This window comes from Tripterygium wilfordii, chromosome 6, assembly GCF_013401445.1.
Source record: "Tripterygium wilfordii isolate XIE 37 chromosome 6, ASM1340144v1, whole genome shotgun sequence".
Lineage (NCBI taxonomy): Eukaryota > Viridiplantae > Streptophyta > Magnoliopsida > Celastrales > Celastraceae > Tripterygium > Tripterygium wilfordii.
The window spans coordinates 9,878,861-9,896,835 of record NC_052237.1 but is presented as its reverse complement, the minus strand read 5'-3'; the positions used below and the strand labels follow the sequence as shown (position 1 = coordinate 9,896,835).

The 17,975-nt window shown below is 37.5% G+C and overlaps 2 protein-coding genes and 1 pseudogene across 3 annotated transcripts; all 3 read left to right on the top strand.

Moving 5' to 3' along the window:
- The first annotated feature begins 765 nt into the window (after positions 1-765).
- Positions 766-3,098, top strand: LOC120000956 (esterase-like). Of its 2 annotated transcripts, XM_038849137.1 has the most exons (5): positions 766-1,408; positions 1,602-1,802; positions 2,087-2,256; positions 2,346-2,610; positions 2,704-3,098. In XM_038849137.1, the coding sequence occupies exons 1-5, from the start codon at positions 1,063-1,065 to the stop codon at positions 2,985-2,987; spliced, it is 1,266 nt and encodes a 421-aa protein (XP_038705065.1). In that variant the 5' UTR covers positions 766-1,062; the 3' UTR covers positions 2,988-3,098. The 2 variants fall into 2 exon arrangements, with proteins under 2 accessions (XP_038705065.1, XP_038705066.1); XM_038849138.1 differs by lacking the exon at positions 1,602-1,802.
- An 8,100-nt stretch (positions 3,099-11,198) lies between these two features.
- Positions 11,199-12,177, top strand: LOC120000717 (annotated as a pseudogene).
- Positions 12,178-13,415: 1,238 nt separating this feature from the next.
- LOC120000893 (esterase-like) lies at positions 13,416-15,579 on the top strand. Its single transcript, XM_038849060.1, has 5 exons — positions 13,416-13,916; positions 14,043-14,243; positions 14,550-14,719; positions 14,811-15,075; positions 15,163-15,579. Exons 1-5 carry the CDS (start codon positions 13,613-13,615, stop codon positions 15,444-15,446), a joined length of 1,224 nt encoding a protein of 407 aa, XP_038704988.1. The 5' UTR covers positions 13,416-13,612; the 3' UTR covers positions 15,447-15,579.
- Positions 15,580-17,975: the final 2,396 nt, after the last annotated feature.

Sequence of the window (17,975 nt, the reverse complement as noted above, 5' to 3'; positions counted from 1 at the left end):
ATTAAAAAAATTACTACTAAATTTTTTTTAGGGAGGGCCGGCTAGTAGGGGTGGTTCCGCCCCTCCAAGACATGAGTCCTTGCTTGCTGTTTTTTTTCCCTTAAATAAGACACCACTTTATTACGCCGCTTTTGATACTAAAGTAAGTAGGTTCGGTTCTTAGAGCACTTATAATGGTGTTGATTTAACGGAATATGGGTGGGGTTTTGACGGGACATGGATACAAAAGTATACACGACAATGCAATTTTATTGGGAACAACATGGGGGAAGGGAACATTGGCGACCTCCATGTTCACTCCAACATATGGGGTCCATTTGTACCACACTCACAACTATGCAAAATATTAATACTGGACTCCATCTTTATTACATCAAAAATCAAGTTAACAAATTTACATAATTGTATCAATATATTTTGTTGGTCCAATCACATCATCAAAATACAAAACCACGCCGAGAAAACACATTTCTCATTATAGTTTGTCGTCCCAAAAAAAATACACCATGTGGTTGTTATTAGATGTAACCTTTGATGTGATGTCGCTTGCTAGTGAATTACCCAAAAGCTATGACAATGGGGGCGGGGCCAGATATTGAATGCTCTGAATTCTCCAACTTGTCACCGAGAGAGATGATGAATCACGCATGCTGTCATTTCCTTTTGCCATCCACTAAAATACTGTGGACGTACGAGGTGATGTTGTATCTAACTATCCATTGTCATTTCCAGCCACGCGACAACCAAAAAAAAAAAAAAGAAGTGTTTTCAATAGAAGAATAAGCCCACATCTCAATTATTGTGAACACTCCCGCTCGAGTTGCTCGAGCGGTCCGGTCACAAACTTGTGCACAATCAAGTTTATTGTGCTGAGCGATATATCGAGTGGCAATGAGATTAGTATTCTAAATCTCATATCGTTCAGGAGAAAATGTGAAATGGATCTGCCTAACTTTTTAGATATGGGAGGCTTAGTGAAGGACTGTGTCCTCTTTATTCTTGCATAAACGATACTTCGCATTTCACTTGGACAAATACTCAATAACAAAACCTAAACACTACATGTTGAGTTTCCAGTTTCCGGATAGGTCGACGATGGAGCTCCCTTTCATGAACATCTTCCTCTGTGTGCTCTTCCTTTGTTTAACTTGCACCTTGAATCCCATCTTCTCTTTGGAAAGTTGCAACTTCCCGGACATAATTAACTTCGGTGACTCCAATTCAAATCCCACCTGTTCTTTGGAAAGTTGCAACTTCCCAGCCATATTTAACTTCGGGGACTCCAATTCGGACACTGGTAGCCTAGCTGCAACTTCCCTAATCACTCTCCCTACTCCCAATGGAGAGACATACTTTCACATGCCTGCGGGGAGGGGATCCGATGGTCGACACATCATCGATTTCATTGGTATATATATGTGTGTGTTCACTTTTTTATCATATAACTTAATACAGAGAAATATAGATACATTCATGCATACTTTAAGCACTAATGGTTTGATTTAACTTAATACAGAGAAATATAGATACATTCATGCATACTTTAAGCATTAATGGTTTGATTTTCATTTTTCTTTCTTTTTTTTTGATGTGATGATAAGCACAAAGTTTTGGCCTGCCATTTCTGCACGGATTTCTTGATTCTTTGGAGGCTAACTTCTCCCATGGTGCAAATTTTGCCACGGGAGGGGCCATCATCAATGGAGGACCACTGAAGCTGGGAGGATTCAACTTCTATCTTAAAATACAGTACGACCAATTCAGACAATTAAAACTCAGATCGCAAATAATTAGAGAAAAAGGTATATATTGTTATGAATCAAAACTATGGCTTATTTGTAGCTATTGTCCCCTGTTTAAAAAAAAAAATTATTTATGAAGCTACAAGCGAACATATAGTCCAGCGAGCGAGCGAATTGCAAAGGTGCAACATAAACGTTACATGCTCAATTTCTCGAAACAATCTCTCCACATATTTTGTTACATCTTGTCTGTCGCTACCTACTACGGAAGTCTTATACATGGTAGTTATTTACCTTCATTCTCAACTGCAATGGTACTGAAACGAGATTCTTTGTATTTGTAGGTGGAATATTTGCAGATCTAATGCCGAAACAAGAGTATTTTTCAAATGCCTTGTATACTTTTGACATCGGCCATAATGATCTTCTTGGACCATTTCTGTTCAACTTTTCTGTACAAGAAGTTAACGCTTCTGTCCCTAATATCATCAATGACTTTGTTACAAATGTGGAGGTAATTCTTTGAAATTGAGTGTCAAGTTCATAAAGTGGAATTTTACTATCAGATCATGAGCTGAATTAGTGGTAGTTTCAATTTTGCAGGATATATATAAGTTAGGAGGTAGATCGTTTTGGATTCATAACGCAGGACCTATAGGTTGCCTAGCTTACATTTTGGAGATGTTTCCCTCGGGCGAGAGGGATAATGCTGGTTGCATAAAACCTTACAACGAAGTAGCTCAGTATTTTAACTACATGTTGAGAGAAGTTGTATTGCAACTAAGGGAGGATTTTCCAGAGGCTGCATTCACATATGTTGACATCTACTCTGTCAAGTACTCTCTCTTCGAAGAACCAGAGAGATATGGTATAAGCGACACACTTATCTGTTATATATATTATTAATAGTTGATGAAAATACAACCTTAAGTTTTTATTCAACATTCTGGCCGGATTGTAGGATTTGAGCATCCACTTGTAGTATGTTGTGGGTACGGAGGCACATACAATGTTACTGTTGGTGTCTATTGCGGAGACACGATAACAGTTAATGACACCCAAATATTTGTCGGTTCGTGCGAGCGCCCTGATGTTCGGGTAATTTGGGATGGCGGACACTACACTGATGCAGCTAACAAGTTTGTTTTTGATCAAATCTCGACCGGAGCTTTCTCAGACCCTCCCATTCCCTTGAGAATGGCATGCCACAGAAACACAAGCTTCTTCTACGACCATATGCATTAAACTTGGCTTGCCGAGAATATTTTCATTATTTATATCAAGCAGCATGCATGTAAATATTTAACTTGTCTTTCTATGAATGAAATTATATCAACCATTCTGCCTTTCCTATTATTGAATTTGTGCTAGTATTCCCATTACTTTAGTGGAGCTCTTTATGACTATTGTGGTTTTTTTGTGGGTTATTACAACTAAAAATGCTCAATTTTTCACAGTAATTATTTTATGATGGTGAACAACTTGACTTGTTTCCGCACAACAATCATCAGACTACCCAATATTTCAGATTCGATTCTGCGAGAAAATAAATAAATAACAACAAAACGTGTTACGTGATATGTACCCTAGTTTGATTTTCTTACATTTCTTTTTAGTTTTGTGGTTTTGATGTGCAAGTAGGACCCAGACAGATGGACCACGGAGATTTTTTTAACCAATATAGCAATCTTGGTGTAATTATATAACACTGTCTTTCAATCGCGCCATTGAGATTGGTGTGATTGAAATTTTGCTCAATCTTGTCACTTTGAATGGTGTTACTAATCAAAAAGGGTATTGATTCCACTGTTAATGGCGTCACTACAAATCTTGTCCAATCACGCCATTTGTAACGGCGCGATTACGCTGCTTCACAGATGTCGATTTGGACGCTTTCCATTGCCACCGATGCCTGTTCCAAATAGCTTTGAGTTCTGTCTAACTAACAGGAAATTCGGTCGAGCCAACAACGAAGCCTTGTGCAGTCTTTAGAAAGGTGAACCTGGAAATCGCTAAATCGGAGGCGGGAGGCGATCCTGGTTGGAAGGGAGAATTGAGAGGGAGGAGGAGAGGAGTCAGGGCAAATCAAATCTAGTGAGCTCCAGCCCAGATCCAACGGTGTCACAAAGGTGTGGCAGAATCAATTCCATCTCGACGGCGTCACAAACGCTAAATTTCTTCTATTCCGAAAATGGGTTTCTTTGAAAATGAATCTCTGAAGGTGAAATATTAATCACGTCACCAACAATGACGTAATTAGCATTTTTATAATAATAATGTCATCATCATTGGCATGACTAGCATTTTTACACTTATCACGTCACCGATATTGGTGTGATTGGCATTTTTACAGTTATCACGTCATCGACAATGATGTGATTGTGTAAAAAATTATAACGCCAATGACATTGGTGTGACTGTAAAATCACAGCACTAGTCACGCCAATGACACTGACGTTGAGTGCTATTTTGGTAAAAAAAAAAAAAAAATTATGCGCAACAAGTGTTATATATGTATGAAGAAAAGGAAGATATGGAAGAATAAGTGTTTTTGTATTCTTAACATTTATGGAATTACAACCCTAGTATATATAGTAACAAGATCATATGCATCTCCGCACTTCTAGCTATGTTACTGACTAATGATATGTGAACACAATTAATGACTAATGAACACATTCAAAGTTGGCAGCCATCAAGGTTGAAGATTGGCAACCATCAAAGTTGACTAATGACTAATGAACACATTCAAAGTTGGCAGCCATCAAGGTTGAAGGTTGGCAGCCATCAAAGTTGACTAATGACATCCAATACTAATGAACACATTCAAAGTTGGCAGCCATCAAGGTTGAAGATTGGCAACCATCAAAGTTGACTAATGACTAATGAACACATTCAAAGTTGGCAGCCATCAAAGTTGAAGGTTGGCAGCCATCAAAGTTGACTAATGACATCCAATACTCCCCCTCAAGCTGGAGCAAGGATATTGATTGATCCAAGCTTGGAAAGTAACCAATGAAATTGAGCTGAAGAAAGAGCCTTAGTGAACATGTCCGCAAGTTGGTCTTGACTTCGAGTATATTTGGTAGAAATTAACTGAGACTGAACTTTTTCGCGGACGTAATGACAATCGACTTCAATATGTTTGGTTCTCTCATGAAATACTGGATTGGAGGCAATATGCATGGCGGCTTGATTATCGCAGCAGAGAGTCATTGGTTGAGGATGAAGAAAACCAAGATCGACCAACAATGCCTTTAGCCAGATAAGTTCAGAAGCAGTGGAAGCCATTGCACGATATTCGGCTTCAGCGCTAGAACGAGCAACCACGAGCTGTTTTTTACTCTTCCACGAAACAAGATTGCCACCAACAAATATACAATAGCCAGTAGTGGATTTACGATCAAGAGAGTTGCCGGCCCAATCAGCGTCGGTGTAGCCGATTATTTGTGTATGACCATTGTTCTTCATAAGTAGACCACGACCAATAGACCCCTTCAAATATCTAAGAATTCGTTTAACAATTCCCATATGAACAATGGTTGGAGAGTGCATAAATTGACTCACAATACTGACTGCATGACTAATATCGGGTCGAGTAATGGTGAGGTAAATAAGCTTACCTACCAACCTTTGATAAATTTGAGGCGACCGAAGAGATTCACCATCTACAGCCAAGTTTAGTTTACTGTCCAACGGTGTATTTGCAGGCTTGCAATCGAGCATGTCAACTTCACACAACAAATCTAACACATACTTTCTTTGATTCAAAACAAGACCTTTGTGAGATGTAGCCATTTCGATTCCCAAAAAATATTTAAGGACCCCAAGATCTTTAATGGCAAACTTTTGATGAAGAACTTTTTTAATATTGGAGATGGCTGCAATATTATCACCAGTAATAATAAGGTCATCGACATAAATTAAAACTACTAATCGTACCCCATTCTTGATGAGAACAAACAAAGAGTGATCAGCGTTACTCCTTTTGAACTCAAGTTCCTCAAGTACCATACTCAACTTGGCATACCAGGCACGGGGTGACTGTTTCAATCCATAGATGGATTTATGAAGCTTACAAACCAATTGTCGATTACTGCTTTGAGGGTGACCCGGCGGTAGTTTCATATAAACTTCCTCGAGGAGATTGCCATGTAAGAATGCGTTTTTCACGTCCATTTGAGATAAAGACCAGCCATGATTTATAGCAATCGATAGCAAAGTACGAACAGTTGTCATTTTTGCCACCGGTGCAAAAGTCTCCGTGTAGTCGACTCCATAAGTTTGGGTAAAGCCTTGTGCAACCAATCTTGCCTTATGCCTTTCAATAGAACCATCGGATTTGAATTTGGTTTTGTATACCCAACGACTGCCGACAGCTTTCTTATTCTTTGGAAGTTGAACAATACTCCAAGTATGATTATCAGCTAGAGCCTGAAGCTCCTCTTGCATTGCCTTTTGCCAAACCTCTTTTTGATTAGCTTCAGAAAAGCTTTGAGGTTCAGTTTTGTCAAGGATGTTGCTAAGATAGGCTGCATGAGAAGAGGACAGTTTATGATAGCCAAGAACATTAGTGACTGGGTGTCTTACCGAGTATGACACATAGTCCTGAAGCTTTGATGGTGGTCGTCGGTCACGAGTAGGATTACGTCGAATAGACAGATCAGAATTTTGCATATTAGTTTCCACATTAGTCTCTAGAACCGACTCAGTGGGAGTTACTACGACTGGTGTTGGAGTGGATATTTGTTCACTGTCAGATGTTGCATGTGGATCAACAAAATCCACCCGTGGAACAATAGATAACCAATCATGAGACATATCCAGAGTTGGTAGTGGAATTAAAGTTGACTCCCCCTGACTTGAACTGCCACGAGACTGAGAATAATATGGAGTGTTTTCGTCGAACCTAACATCCCTTGTTACAATGAGCTTTTTAGAGATGGGATCATAACACTTGTATCCCTTCTTTGTAGATGAATATCCCAAGAAAACACACTTGGCTGCCCTTGGATCTAACTTGTCACGGTGAATTGCTTGAATATGCACATAACAAGTACACCCAAAGATTTTAAGATGAGATAAATTCGGCTGCTTTCCTGTCAACAACTCAGATGGAGAAGTGAAATTCAAAATTCTACTAGGCAAGCGATTTATGAGATAAGTAGCGGTGAGTACACCTTGGGACCAAAATTGTTTGGGAACATTCATTTGAAACATTAGAGATCTTGTTTTCTCAAGCAAGTCGCGATTTTTTCTTTCAGCAATACCATTTTGTTGTGGAGTACCAACACAGCTAGTTTGATGAATGATGCCATGCATGCTCAAGTATTGTGTCATGATATGAGACATATATTCTGTGCCATTATCTGATCGAAGAATCTTAATTTTAGAAGAGAATTGAGTGTTGATCAGACTATGAAAATCTTGAAAAACACTAGCAACCTCACTTTTTGATCTCAAGAGATACAACCAGGTGAATCTAGAAAAGTCATCAACAAAGGTGACAAAATATTTGTAACCATCAAAGGACTCAAGAACAGGACCCCAGACATCCGAATGTACCAATTCAAATAATTTATTTGAACGAGAATTAGAAGAAGGAAATGATAATCGTGTAGATTTTGACAAGTGACAAATGTCACAATCAACTGAATTTTTATTAATATTTGGAAAAATCTTTGCCAAAATTGACTCAGAGGGATGTGCTAGACGTTGATGCCATAATTTGTGTTTGGAAGCTAAACAGGCATTTACATGAAATCCCTTGTGAAAATCTTTGAGAAGATAATATAAGCCTTGAAAAAAAAATCCCTCACCAATCGTCTTCTTGGTGACCAAATCCTGGAATACAACATTGTGAGGAGAGAAAATAGCACAACAATTTAGTTGAGTTACGAGTTTGCCAACCGAAAGAAGTTGAAAAGGAAAAGAAGGAACACACAAAGCTGGTGATGCAATGTGCTTAGAAAGTAAGTTTACCTTTCCCTGTCCAACAACAGATACAGTATTACCATTAGCAACACATATTTGGGAAGGTGGAGATAAGAACTTAAACTCAAACAGATTTGTAGGATTATTTGTGATGTGATCAGTGGCACCTGAATCTATGACCCAAAAATCATGCACATTACTTAAATTCAGCGCAATTGAGAAAGCTTTCAAAATACCTGATGTGTCATCAGTTGCACCATTTTTATCTTCAGATAGAAATCCAGCAAATTGACCAAGTAAGGCAGCTGACTTCCCATTGTTATCAGATTCACCTTGCTTTGCTTGAAGATAAGAAGCAAACTCATTAATAAGAGTTATTGGACTTGAGGAGAACCTTGACAATCCATCTCCAGCCATGGTTGTAACATGATTAGCCTTATATCCCGAAGGTTGAGTCCGTTTCTGAGGCATTTTCTCTCTCGGAAACTTAGGCTTCAATTCAGGATGAAGTACCCAACATCGGTCCACTGTATGACCAAGATTATGACAATGATTGCACTTCAACTCAGGTCTCTTTCCCTTGTAACTTCTTTCTTCAGATCGTTTATGATTGAACATATATGCTCGGGCTTCAGATACCTCAGTTTTGAGGTTACAATTCATGACCTTTCTTCGGACTTCTTCCCGTTGAATAGTAGCACAAACACTCCCTAGAGAAGGAAGCTCAGAATTCATAAGTATATGACTACGAAGATCTTCGTAATCAGGAGCAAGATTAGCCAAAAGCTGAAATATTTTATCCTCTTCAGCCCGTTTTAGCAAGACAGCAGAATCAGTAGTATGTGGACGATAAACAGACAACTCATTCCACATACTTTTCATGCTACCAAGAAATTGAATAAATGGTTTACCTTCCTGTTGAAGACATGCAATGTCTCTTTTGAGTTGAAAAACTCGTGCCGCGTTATTTTGATTTCCATACATCTCTTTAACAGCATCCCATAAATCTGCAGAAGATTCATAATAACTGAAAATTTCAGCAACATGTAATTCCATAGAATTAAGTAGCCATGTCTGCACCATCTTATCTTGGGCAATCCAAGATTTATACTGAGAAGAATTGACATCAGGAACAACAGTACTTTTGTCAATAAACTCAAGCTTTGATCTTCCACCAAGAGCTAACTGCACAGATCTTGACCAAGGAAGATAATTGAACTCATTCAACAAAACCGAACATAATCGTTGGTTTGTATGAACATCAAAAGTATTTGAAGGTAGAGAGGCCGAGGGACTGCCTGAGTCGGACATGATTGGAGTGATTTCGGCCATTTAGAAAACAAAACGAAGAATAAAAAAGACCTCCTCTGATACCATGAAGAAAAGGAAGATATGGAAGAATAAGTGTTTTTGTATTCTTAACATTTATGGAATTACAACCCTAGTATATATAGTAACAAGATCATATGCATCTCCGCACTTCTAGCTATGTTACTGACTAATGATATGTGAACACAATTAATGACTAATGAACACATTCAAAGTTGGCAGCCATCAAGGTTGAAGATTGGCAACCATCAAAGTTGACTAATGACTAATGAACACATTCAAAGTTGGCAGCCATCAAGGTTGAAGGTTGGCAGCCATCAAAGTTGACTAATGACATCCAATAATGTATTTAATTATAGCTAGAGTGCTAAATGGGTAAAGAAACTCTGTACCACGTTCAATCTTTGATGACTGATATGATATGACTTGCTAGTTACTAGTGTATTAGTCAACGAAAATGATAAAGATCTCAAAAGTTATACAGTTTCTAAATTGACACACAAGATTCAAGTGAATTCATGAGTTTCACAAGTACCACACATAATACACATAAAATTTTATACATACAATTGGAATAACTAGAATATCTTTTGTTGGGATCCCTATCATATCATTATTGAATTCATGAGTTATGATGATGGTTCATGGATCACGAATGCATAATATGCATTGTCCTTTCCTTTGTCCATCCAATCAAATTACTGTGGAAGTAGAGTCATTTCCAGCCACTCAAATTGGAATTGATAATTCACTAAAATTGTGGAGGTCAATAGAGCTGCTTCAACACTCATTTCATGTGACATTATCCACAACAGCACATAGATATTTTAAGTAAATTCTTAAGAGAAAAATGGTCGGGCTAGACTTGGACAAGGAAATAGGCCGAAGGTATTGGATCCAGCCCAGCCCGACACCTTGGGTTTATAAAATTTTATGAAACCCGGCTCAAGTTTGGCCCCGGCTTGATACTTGACACTTGTGGGCCAGGAATAAATTGAAACTTCAAACTAACTTTTTCAACGGTCTTCTTCTCACACTAAAATCCTTCTTCAACGGTCTTTTCATCTCATTCACTCTCTCTCTCTAACCACTCTTAGGATTCTCTCAACTTCAGCAGTTTAAGTGGATGTTCACTATTCTCGAATTCGACAAACCCTAAATTCCCATATCTAACACCTCCACCCAAACATATAGATCAACGGTCATGAGTTCATTCCCTCCCATGTAAGCTGTTCCTAGCAACAACACGTGTGACACACATGTCATTTGTTGGTTTGATAAAGAAATAATGTGCCAACTTTCTATTATCTAAGATAGATAAATCACACATGTCATTTTGTGTGTCAACTTCCTATTGGCATATAAGATAGATCAGTATGTAGATATCTCTTGTTTTGATGGAACAAGGGACTCAAAGTAAACTAAGAAAGACAGCAGCAAGCTCTCGATCCTCTCTTCACCCTCTCATGAACTCAAGTTATCATCAAGTTCAATCAAGTTTAAAAGTAAAGAATGGAGAAACTGAGTATTGAAGTATCAAGTCTCGTCTTCATGGATTCAGGTACGCTTTTCTCACATTAATATTGTTGGAGTTTTGTTTGGAAGGTTGATGGTGGATTGTCTGTTGTTATTGTTGTTTACATTTCTAGCTCAATTATTGAGTCAAGGGGACATTTATTGAGTGACTCACTTAATCTAATTCATATGAATACATAATTTGTTATTAAATTATTACTATTTTTTTTTTTTAAGGGAGGGGCGGCCAGTAAGGTGGTTCCGCCCCTTCACGACATGAGTCCTTGCTTGCTGTTTTTTTTTTCCCTAAATAGGACACCACTTTATGACGCCACTTTTGATACTAAAGTAACTAGGTTTGGTTCTTAGAGCACTTGTAATGGTGTCAATTTAATGCGGTATAGATGAGGTTTTGACGGGGCATGGATACAAAAGTGTACACAACAATGCAATTTTGTTAAGAACATGGAGGAAGGGAACATTGGTGACCTCCATATTGGCTTCAACATATAAGACCCACTTGTACCACACTCATAATTACGTCAAAAATTAATATTGTGCATCATCTCTATTACATCAAAAATCAATATATTTGCGTGCATCCCATTTGTCCCCACCAACTACAGGAGTCTTGTGCATGGGAACTGTTTAAGAAGCTTTAAATGCAATGGTACTAAAATGATATTCTCTGGATTTGAAGGTGGAATATTTGCAACTCTAATGTCGAAAAAGGGATATTTTTCAAATGCCTTGTATACATTTGACATCGGCTAGAATGATCTTGTTGGACCATTTCTGGCTAACCTCTCTATACAAGAAGTTAACACTTCTGTTCCTAATATCATCAATGACTTTGTTACTAATGTGAAGGTAACTTTGAAACTGAGTTTTAAGGTCGTAAAGTGGAATTTTAGTATCTAATCATGAGTTGAATCATTGATAGTTCCTATGTTGCAGAATACATACAAGTTAGGATTAGATCGTTTTGGATTCACAACACAGGACCATTAGGTTGCTTAGCTTACAGTTTGGCGATCTTTCCCTCGGGTGAGAGGGACGATGCTGGTTACATAAAACCTTACAACCAAGTGGCTCAGTATTTTAATTACATGTTGAGAGAAGCAGTATTGCAACTAAGACAAGATTTTCAGGAGGCTCCATTCACATATGTTGATGTCTACTCTGTCAAGTACTCTCTCTTTGAACAACCAGAAAGATACGGTATATATAAGCAACACATAATACTCAAGTTTTATATATATATATATATATAATGAAAGAGTACGTAATCAACCTTAAGTTGGAATTCAATGAAAAACAATTTATATTTCTGGATTGTAGGATTTGAGCATCCACTCGTAATATGTTGTGGCTATGAAGGGACGTACAATTTTACTGTTGGAGCTTTCTGCGGAGACACAATAACAATTAATGACATCCAAATATTTGTTGGTATGTGTGAGCGCCCTGATGTTCGGGTAGATTGGGATGACGCACACTATACAGATGCAGCTAACAAGTTTGTTTTTGATCAAATCTCAACTGGAGCTTTCTCATACCCTCCCACTCCCTTGAGAATGGCATGCCACAGAAACACAAGCTTCTTCAACGACCATATGCACTAAATTGCCGATCTGAGAATATTTTTATAATATAAATCGCGCATGCATGTACTTAAAATGGCATTTTATGAATAAAATTAATGTATCAAGCGCTATGCAGGGTGTGGTAAATAAATCGTGCATCCTTATTTCTTCTTCTCCCAGATTTTCTTCATGCATGAAATCATCAGTTATGATTTTTTTTCCTTCAATGAAATTTCAAAATAATTTATATCTCAAAATACTTGACGTATTTTGAAAAAAAAAAAATTATATTTTGAATCGGTGTGAAAGTTTTTTTTTAAAATATGAACCATTGTTGATATATTATGAGAAAAAAAAGATCTCGCCTATGAAAAAACCAAAATGATATTTGTCCATAATTTTAGTGTCTATAATTTAGGTGGCATGAGGAGAAATGTGGGGAACCATTTAATACAAAATGATCCCCCACACTTCTCATGTCATCTAGATTATGGATAATTATGGATATCAAAATTACGGATATATAGTGCTTCCGATAAAAAAACTCTTGATTCTGATTGCATAAAAAACTATAGAAATGAAAATAACATAGGGAACGTGAAACACTTTTAATTACTCTGACAAGAAGAAAGTAAGAAAGAAAAAACAAACACCAGTACAAACATCATGTACCTGTGCCTAAAACAAAAGTAGTCAATGGAAATTAAACAGAATTTAATAATAATAATAATAATAATAATAATAGTTATATTTAAAGTTTCAGAACTAAGAAAACAAAACAATAACACCGTAAACAGTGGCTTAAATCTGTTCTTAAGTACTTTTAACAACCATCACTTGTGTCTTGTAGCGAGTAGAGGCATCTTCATCGCCAACCATTGGAGTTCTCTTTTTTTATAAAATTTGATGCCCGTCTAGTCGCTTTGATATTGACTTGCATGACTTTGCTTGGCTAGCCGTACGTAAGAGAACTTGGATAGTTAATCTATTTGAAAGCTCTGCATCTACCATTTTTAATTACTTTCACAAATTACTCTGACAAGAAAGAAAGAAAGAAAGAAAGAAAAAAAAAAAAGAAAAAGAGTACAAACATCATGTGCCTGTACTAATGAATAGCCGGATCTTGTGGGATTCTCATTATAAAATGCAGATATTGAACTTCCTTGACTTTGCTTGGCCGGCCGTAAGAAAGCTTAGATAGTTCATCTATTTCCAGTTTCCGGATAGGTTGTTAAGCAACAAAACGGTGCCGTAATTTCGTTTAATTTGGTTCTCTTCTAGGTTTACTTTGGGTGGGTCTTTTGTGCGCCCTTTTCTTATAGTCTCTGTCAATGTTGTACGATTCTTTATTTGTTTATTCTTCTTGGTTAACCTAGTTAGAGTTGGTGTATATCTTAGTCTGTACTAGGCTGTAGAGTTAAGTTTATATATACAACAGAGTTCTTCATCACTGCATTTTCTCTGCAACTTCTCTGTTCATTTCACCTTTGTTTTCATAGTTCGACAATGGATCTCCCTTTCATGAACATCTTCCTCTTCCTTAGTTTAATTTGCACCTTGAATCCCATCTTCTCTTTAGAAAGTTGCGACTTGCCGGACATATTTAACTTCGGTGACTCCAATTCAAATCCCACCTGCTCTTTGGAAGGTTGCAACTTCCCAGCCATATTTAACTTCGGTGACTCCAATTCGGACACCGGTGGTCTATCTGCAACTTCCCTAATCACGGTCCCTCCTCCCTTTGGAAACACGTATTTTCACATGCCTGCGGGGAGGGGATCCGATGGTCGACACATCATCGATTTCATTGGTATATATATGTGTGTTCACTTTTTTATCATATAACTTAATACATAGAAATATAGATACATTCATATGCATACTTTTGCACTACTTGTTTGATTTTCTTTTCTTTTTTTTTCGGTGTGATGATAAGCTCAAAGTTTTGGCCTGCCATTTCTGCACGGATATCTTGATTCTTTGGAGGCTAACTTCTCCCATGGTGCAAATTTTGCCACGGGAGGAGCCGCCATCAATGGAGGACTACTGAAGCTGGGAGGATTCAACTTCTATCTTAATATACAGTACGACCAATTCAGACAATTCAAGCTCAGATCGCAAATAATCAAAGAAAAAGGTATGTATTATTTCAATAACATGAATGATGAATCAAAACGGCGGCTTATTTGTTACTATTGTTCCCTTTTTTATAAAAAAATAATAATTTATATATGAAGCTCTACAAGCGAACATATAGTCCAGCGATCAAATTGCTAGTGTGCAATATAGAAGTCACATGTCCAATTTCTCAAAACAGTTTCACCACATATTTCATTACATCCTGCCTATCGCTGCTCACAACGAAAGTCTTGTGCACGGTAGTTATTTACCTTCCTTCTCAACTGCAATGGTATTGAAACGAGATTCTCTGTCCGTATTGTAGGTAGAATATTTGCAGCTCTAGTGCCGAAACAAGAATATTTTTCAAATGCCTTGTATACGTTTGACATCGGCATGAATGATCTTTTCCGACCATTACTGGCTAACTTTTCAGTACAAGAGGTTAACGCTTCTATTCCTAATATCATCAATGACTTTGTTACAAATGTTAAGGTAATTCTTCAAAAATAAGTTTCTAGTTCATCAAGTAGAATCTTATAGTATCTAACTATGAGCATAATCATTGATGGTTCCAATGTTGCAGAATGCATACAATTTAGGAGGTAGATCGTTTTGGATTCATAACACAGGACCATTAGGTTGCTTAGCTTACAGTTTGGAGATCTTTCCCTCGGGCAAGAAGGATGATGCTGGTTGCGTAAAACTTTATAACGAAGTAGCTCAGTATTTTAACTACATGTTGAGAGAAGTTGTACTGCAACTAAGGCAGGATTTTCCAGAGGCTGCATTCACATACGTTGACATCTACTCCGTCAAGTACTCTCTCTTTAAACAACCAGAAAGATACGGTATAAGTAACTCATGCTGCTCAAGCTTTATACAACCTTAAGTTTGAATTTAATGAAAAAACACTTTACATTGTGGATTAATTGTAGGATTCGAGCTGCCACTTGTAGCATGTTGTGGCCACGGAGGCAAGTACAATTTTACTGTCGGTGTTTTTTGCGGAGACACGATAACAATTAATGGCACCCAAATATCTGTTGATTCGTGCGAGCGACCTGATGTTCGGGTAATTTGGGATGGCGTACACTACACAGATGCAACTAACAAGTTTGTTTTTGATCAAATCTCGACCGGAGCTTTCTCAGACCCTCCTATTCCCTTAAGAATGGCATGCCACAGAAACACAAGCTTCTTCTACAACCATATCCACTAAATCGCGGATGTGAGAATATTTTCATTATTTATATCGAGCAGCATGCATGTACTTAACTTGGCTTTCTATGAATTAAATTATATCAACCATTCTGCCTTTCCTATTTATTGAATTTGTGCTAGTATTCCCATTACTTTTTTTTAATCCAAAGGAGAAAAAACTTTATTCATGAATCAGTTTAGGGTTACATAATTAGCCCTCACTTGGAGGGAAACACCGTGGGAAAGACCTCCCGCTTCATTGCCCTCAAACCAGGGGCTCCGGGTTTAGGGTTGAGATCGCGCAGGAAAGCCCTTGAGATCTCAGTAGCTCGTGGCTCAAGTAATGGGGTGAAACTCATTGTGGAATCTGATTCTCGCAATTCTGTCTCCTGGCTCAAGAAGGGTTCCTCCAAGCCATGGTCTATGGATCAGGATTGTAATGCAATTACTAATCTCACTATGGTCTTTGCTGCAGTGAATTTTGTCCATATTTGGAGAGAGACAAATGGTGTGGCAGATTTCTTAGCCAAGAAAGGGGTTGATAGACAAGATTTGATGGTGTCATGGCTTCTCTAATGTCCTTGAATCTTTCCCTTCTGTTGTGTCTTTCTTTTCTCCAGTGTTAGTGCTTTTTTTGTTAAGGTTATTGGTGGTTGTAAAAGGAGATGAGTCGTTGTCCTATGTAATTTCTATTCTTTCTAATAAATTCTGATTTATCAAAAAGAAAAAAAAACATAATTAGCCCTCATGAAAGGAATACAAGAAGCTGGAGGAAACATATAATAATGGGTTTGTCCTATGTAATTTCTATTCTTTCTAATAAATTCTGATTTATCAAAAAGAAAAAAAAACATAATTAGCCCTCATGAAAGGAATACAAGAAGCTGGAGGAAACATATAATAATGGGTACTCCTAGATAAACTGAAAGTGAGAGAAGCCATGTTATAAGCACATTGATTCGCCTCGCGATAGACATGTCAGACAACTACACGCCAATCAAACCTGTGAAGAAGCTCCTGGATGCAACCCACTAAGTGAAATAAAGCATTCACTGAAACCTGATGACTATTGAGCATGTTTGACACCAACTTAGAGTCCACCTCAACAACAACCCTCCTATAACCCAAATCCCCCAAACCTGGCTTAAACCCATCAAAACACCCATCATAACTCGACGCAAGGCACAAAACACAACCCTATATTCATAGTGAAATCAACTAACCAATTTCCGACACTATCACGAATAACAACTCCGTTGGAAGCACAGTTTAGGTTAGCCCGAAAAACACTATCAATATTAACTTTCACCCAACCATGCATCATCCGGGGGAATCCACCTAACCAACTTATCAACCTTAAGCCTGTTCATACCAGCCAATCTTCCTGTTCATACCAGCCAATCTTCCCACCACGTTGTCCGTCAACATGAAGCTCTTCACATTATGCGAAATAATATATATGGGATTTACAGACACAACAAAATCCTCCTCAAAAAAGACACTTATAACTATTGTGGTTTTTTGTGGGTTATTACAACTAAAAAATGCTCAATTTTTCACATTAATTATTTGATGATGGTGAACAACTTGAGCTATTTCCGCATAACAATGATCAGACTACCCAATGTTTTAGATTCGATTCTAAAAGAAAATAAATAAATAACGACAAAACCCTAGTTTGATAATCTTCTCTTTCTTTTTTGTCTTTTGTTTTTTTGTTTTCTGTGATGTGCAAATAGTTCCCCATAGATGGATCACGTGCAATCTTTGATGACTGATATGATATGACTTGCTAGTTGCTAGTGTTTTAGTGAACGAAAATGATAAACGTCCCAAAAATTATATCTTGAATTCGTGAGTTTCACATGTATCGATCATATAATACACATAAAATCATATACGCACAATTGAGATACTGTAATATCCGTTATTGAGATCCTTATCATAAACTGATTAGTCAATTGCCAATGGATGTCCAGTGAAATGGGGGGCCCAGATACTGACTGCTCTCTGAATTCTAAATCTTGTCGTCGAGATCTACGATGAAGGTTGATGGATCACAAATGCATTGTCCTTTCCTTTTTCCATCCACTCAAATTACTGTGGACGTAGAGTCATTTCCAGCCACTCAAAACTAATAATAATATATCTCCACACCTTGTTTCAAAGGACAACGTCTTGCTCGTTTCTTTTTTAATAATATCTCCACTCTAGAATAAAATGATTCTTATCGACTCTAGGTCATAGTTTTTAAATCCAGACCGGTCCGTCAGTTCAATCGCAAAATCTGTGAACCGATGATCTCACGGTTTATTTTCTACAAAAGACCGTTTACGTGGTGAACCGCGAATTAACTTGTCAAACCATAGAACCCATGACCCGACGGTTTTGATGAAAAACCGTTTGATTGCAAAATTACCTTAAAACCATAAAACATTTTTTTAATGTTAATAATTTATAAGCCCTAATATGTAATTCCAAAATAATATGTGTCCATAATTATCCATAATCTATGTGGCATGCTAACTCTAAATGGTCTCCACACTTT

What these genes read in the sequence shown, in the direction of transcription:
- LOC120000956 (XM_038849137.1), top strand. Translation starts at nt 1,063, where the DNA reads ATGTTGAGTTTCCAGTTTCCGGATAGGTCGACGATGGAGCTCCCTTTC. An exon ending in ACACATCATCGATTTCATTG is followed by an intron (nt 1,409 to 1,601) that starts GTATATATATGT and finishes TGTGATGATAAG; the next exon opens with CACAAAGTTTTGGCCTGCCA. An exon ending in ACTTTGTTACAAATGTGGAG is followed by an intron (nt 2,257 to 2,345) that starts GTAATTCTTTGA and finishes TCAATTTTGCAG; the next exon opens with GATATATATAAGTTAGGAGG.
- LOC120000893 (XM_038849060.1), top strand. Translation starts at nt 13,613, where the DNA reads ATGGATCTCCCTTTCATGAACATCTTCCTCTTCCTTAGTTTAATTTGC. An exon ending in ACACATCATCGATTTCATTG is followed by an intron (nt 13,917 to 14,042) that starts GTATATATATGT and finishes TGTGATGATAAG; the next exon opens with CTCAAAGTTTTGGCCTGCCA. An exon ending in ACTTTGTTACAAATGTTAAG is followed by an intron (nt 14,720 to 14,810) that starts GTAATTCTTCAA and finishes CCAATGTTGCAG; the next exon opens with AATGCATACAATTTAGGAGG.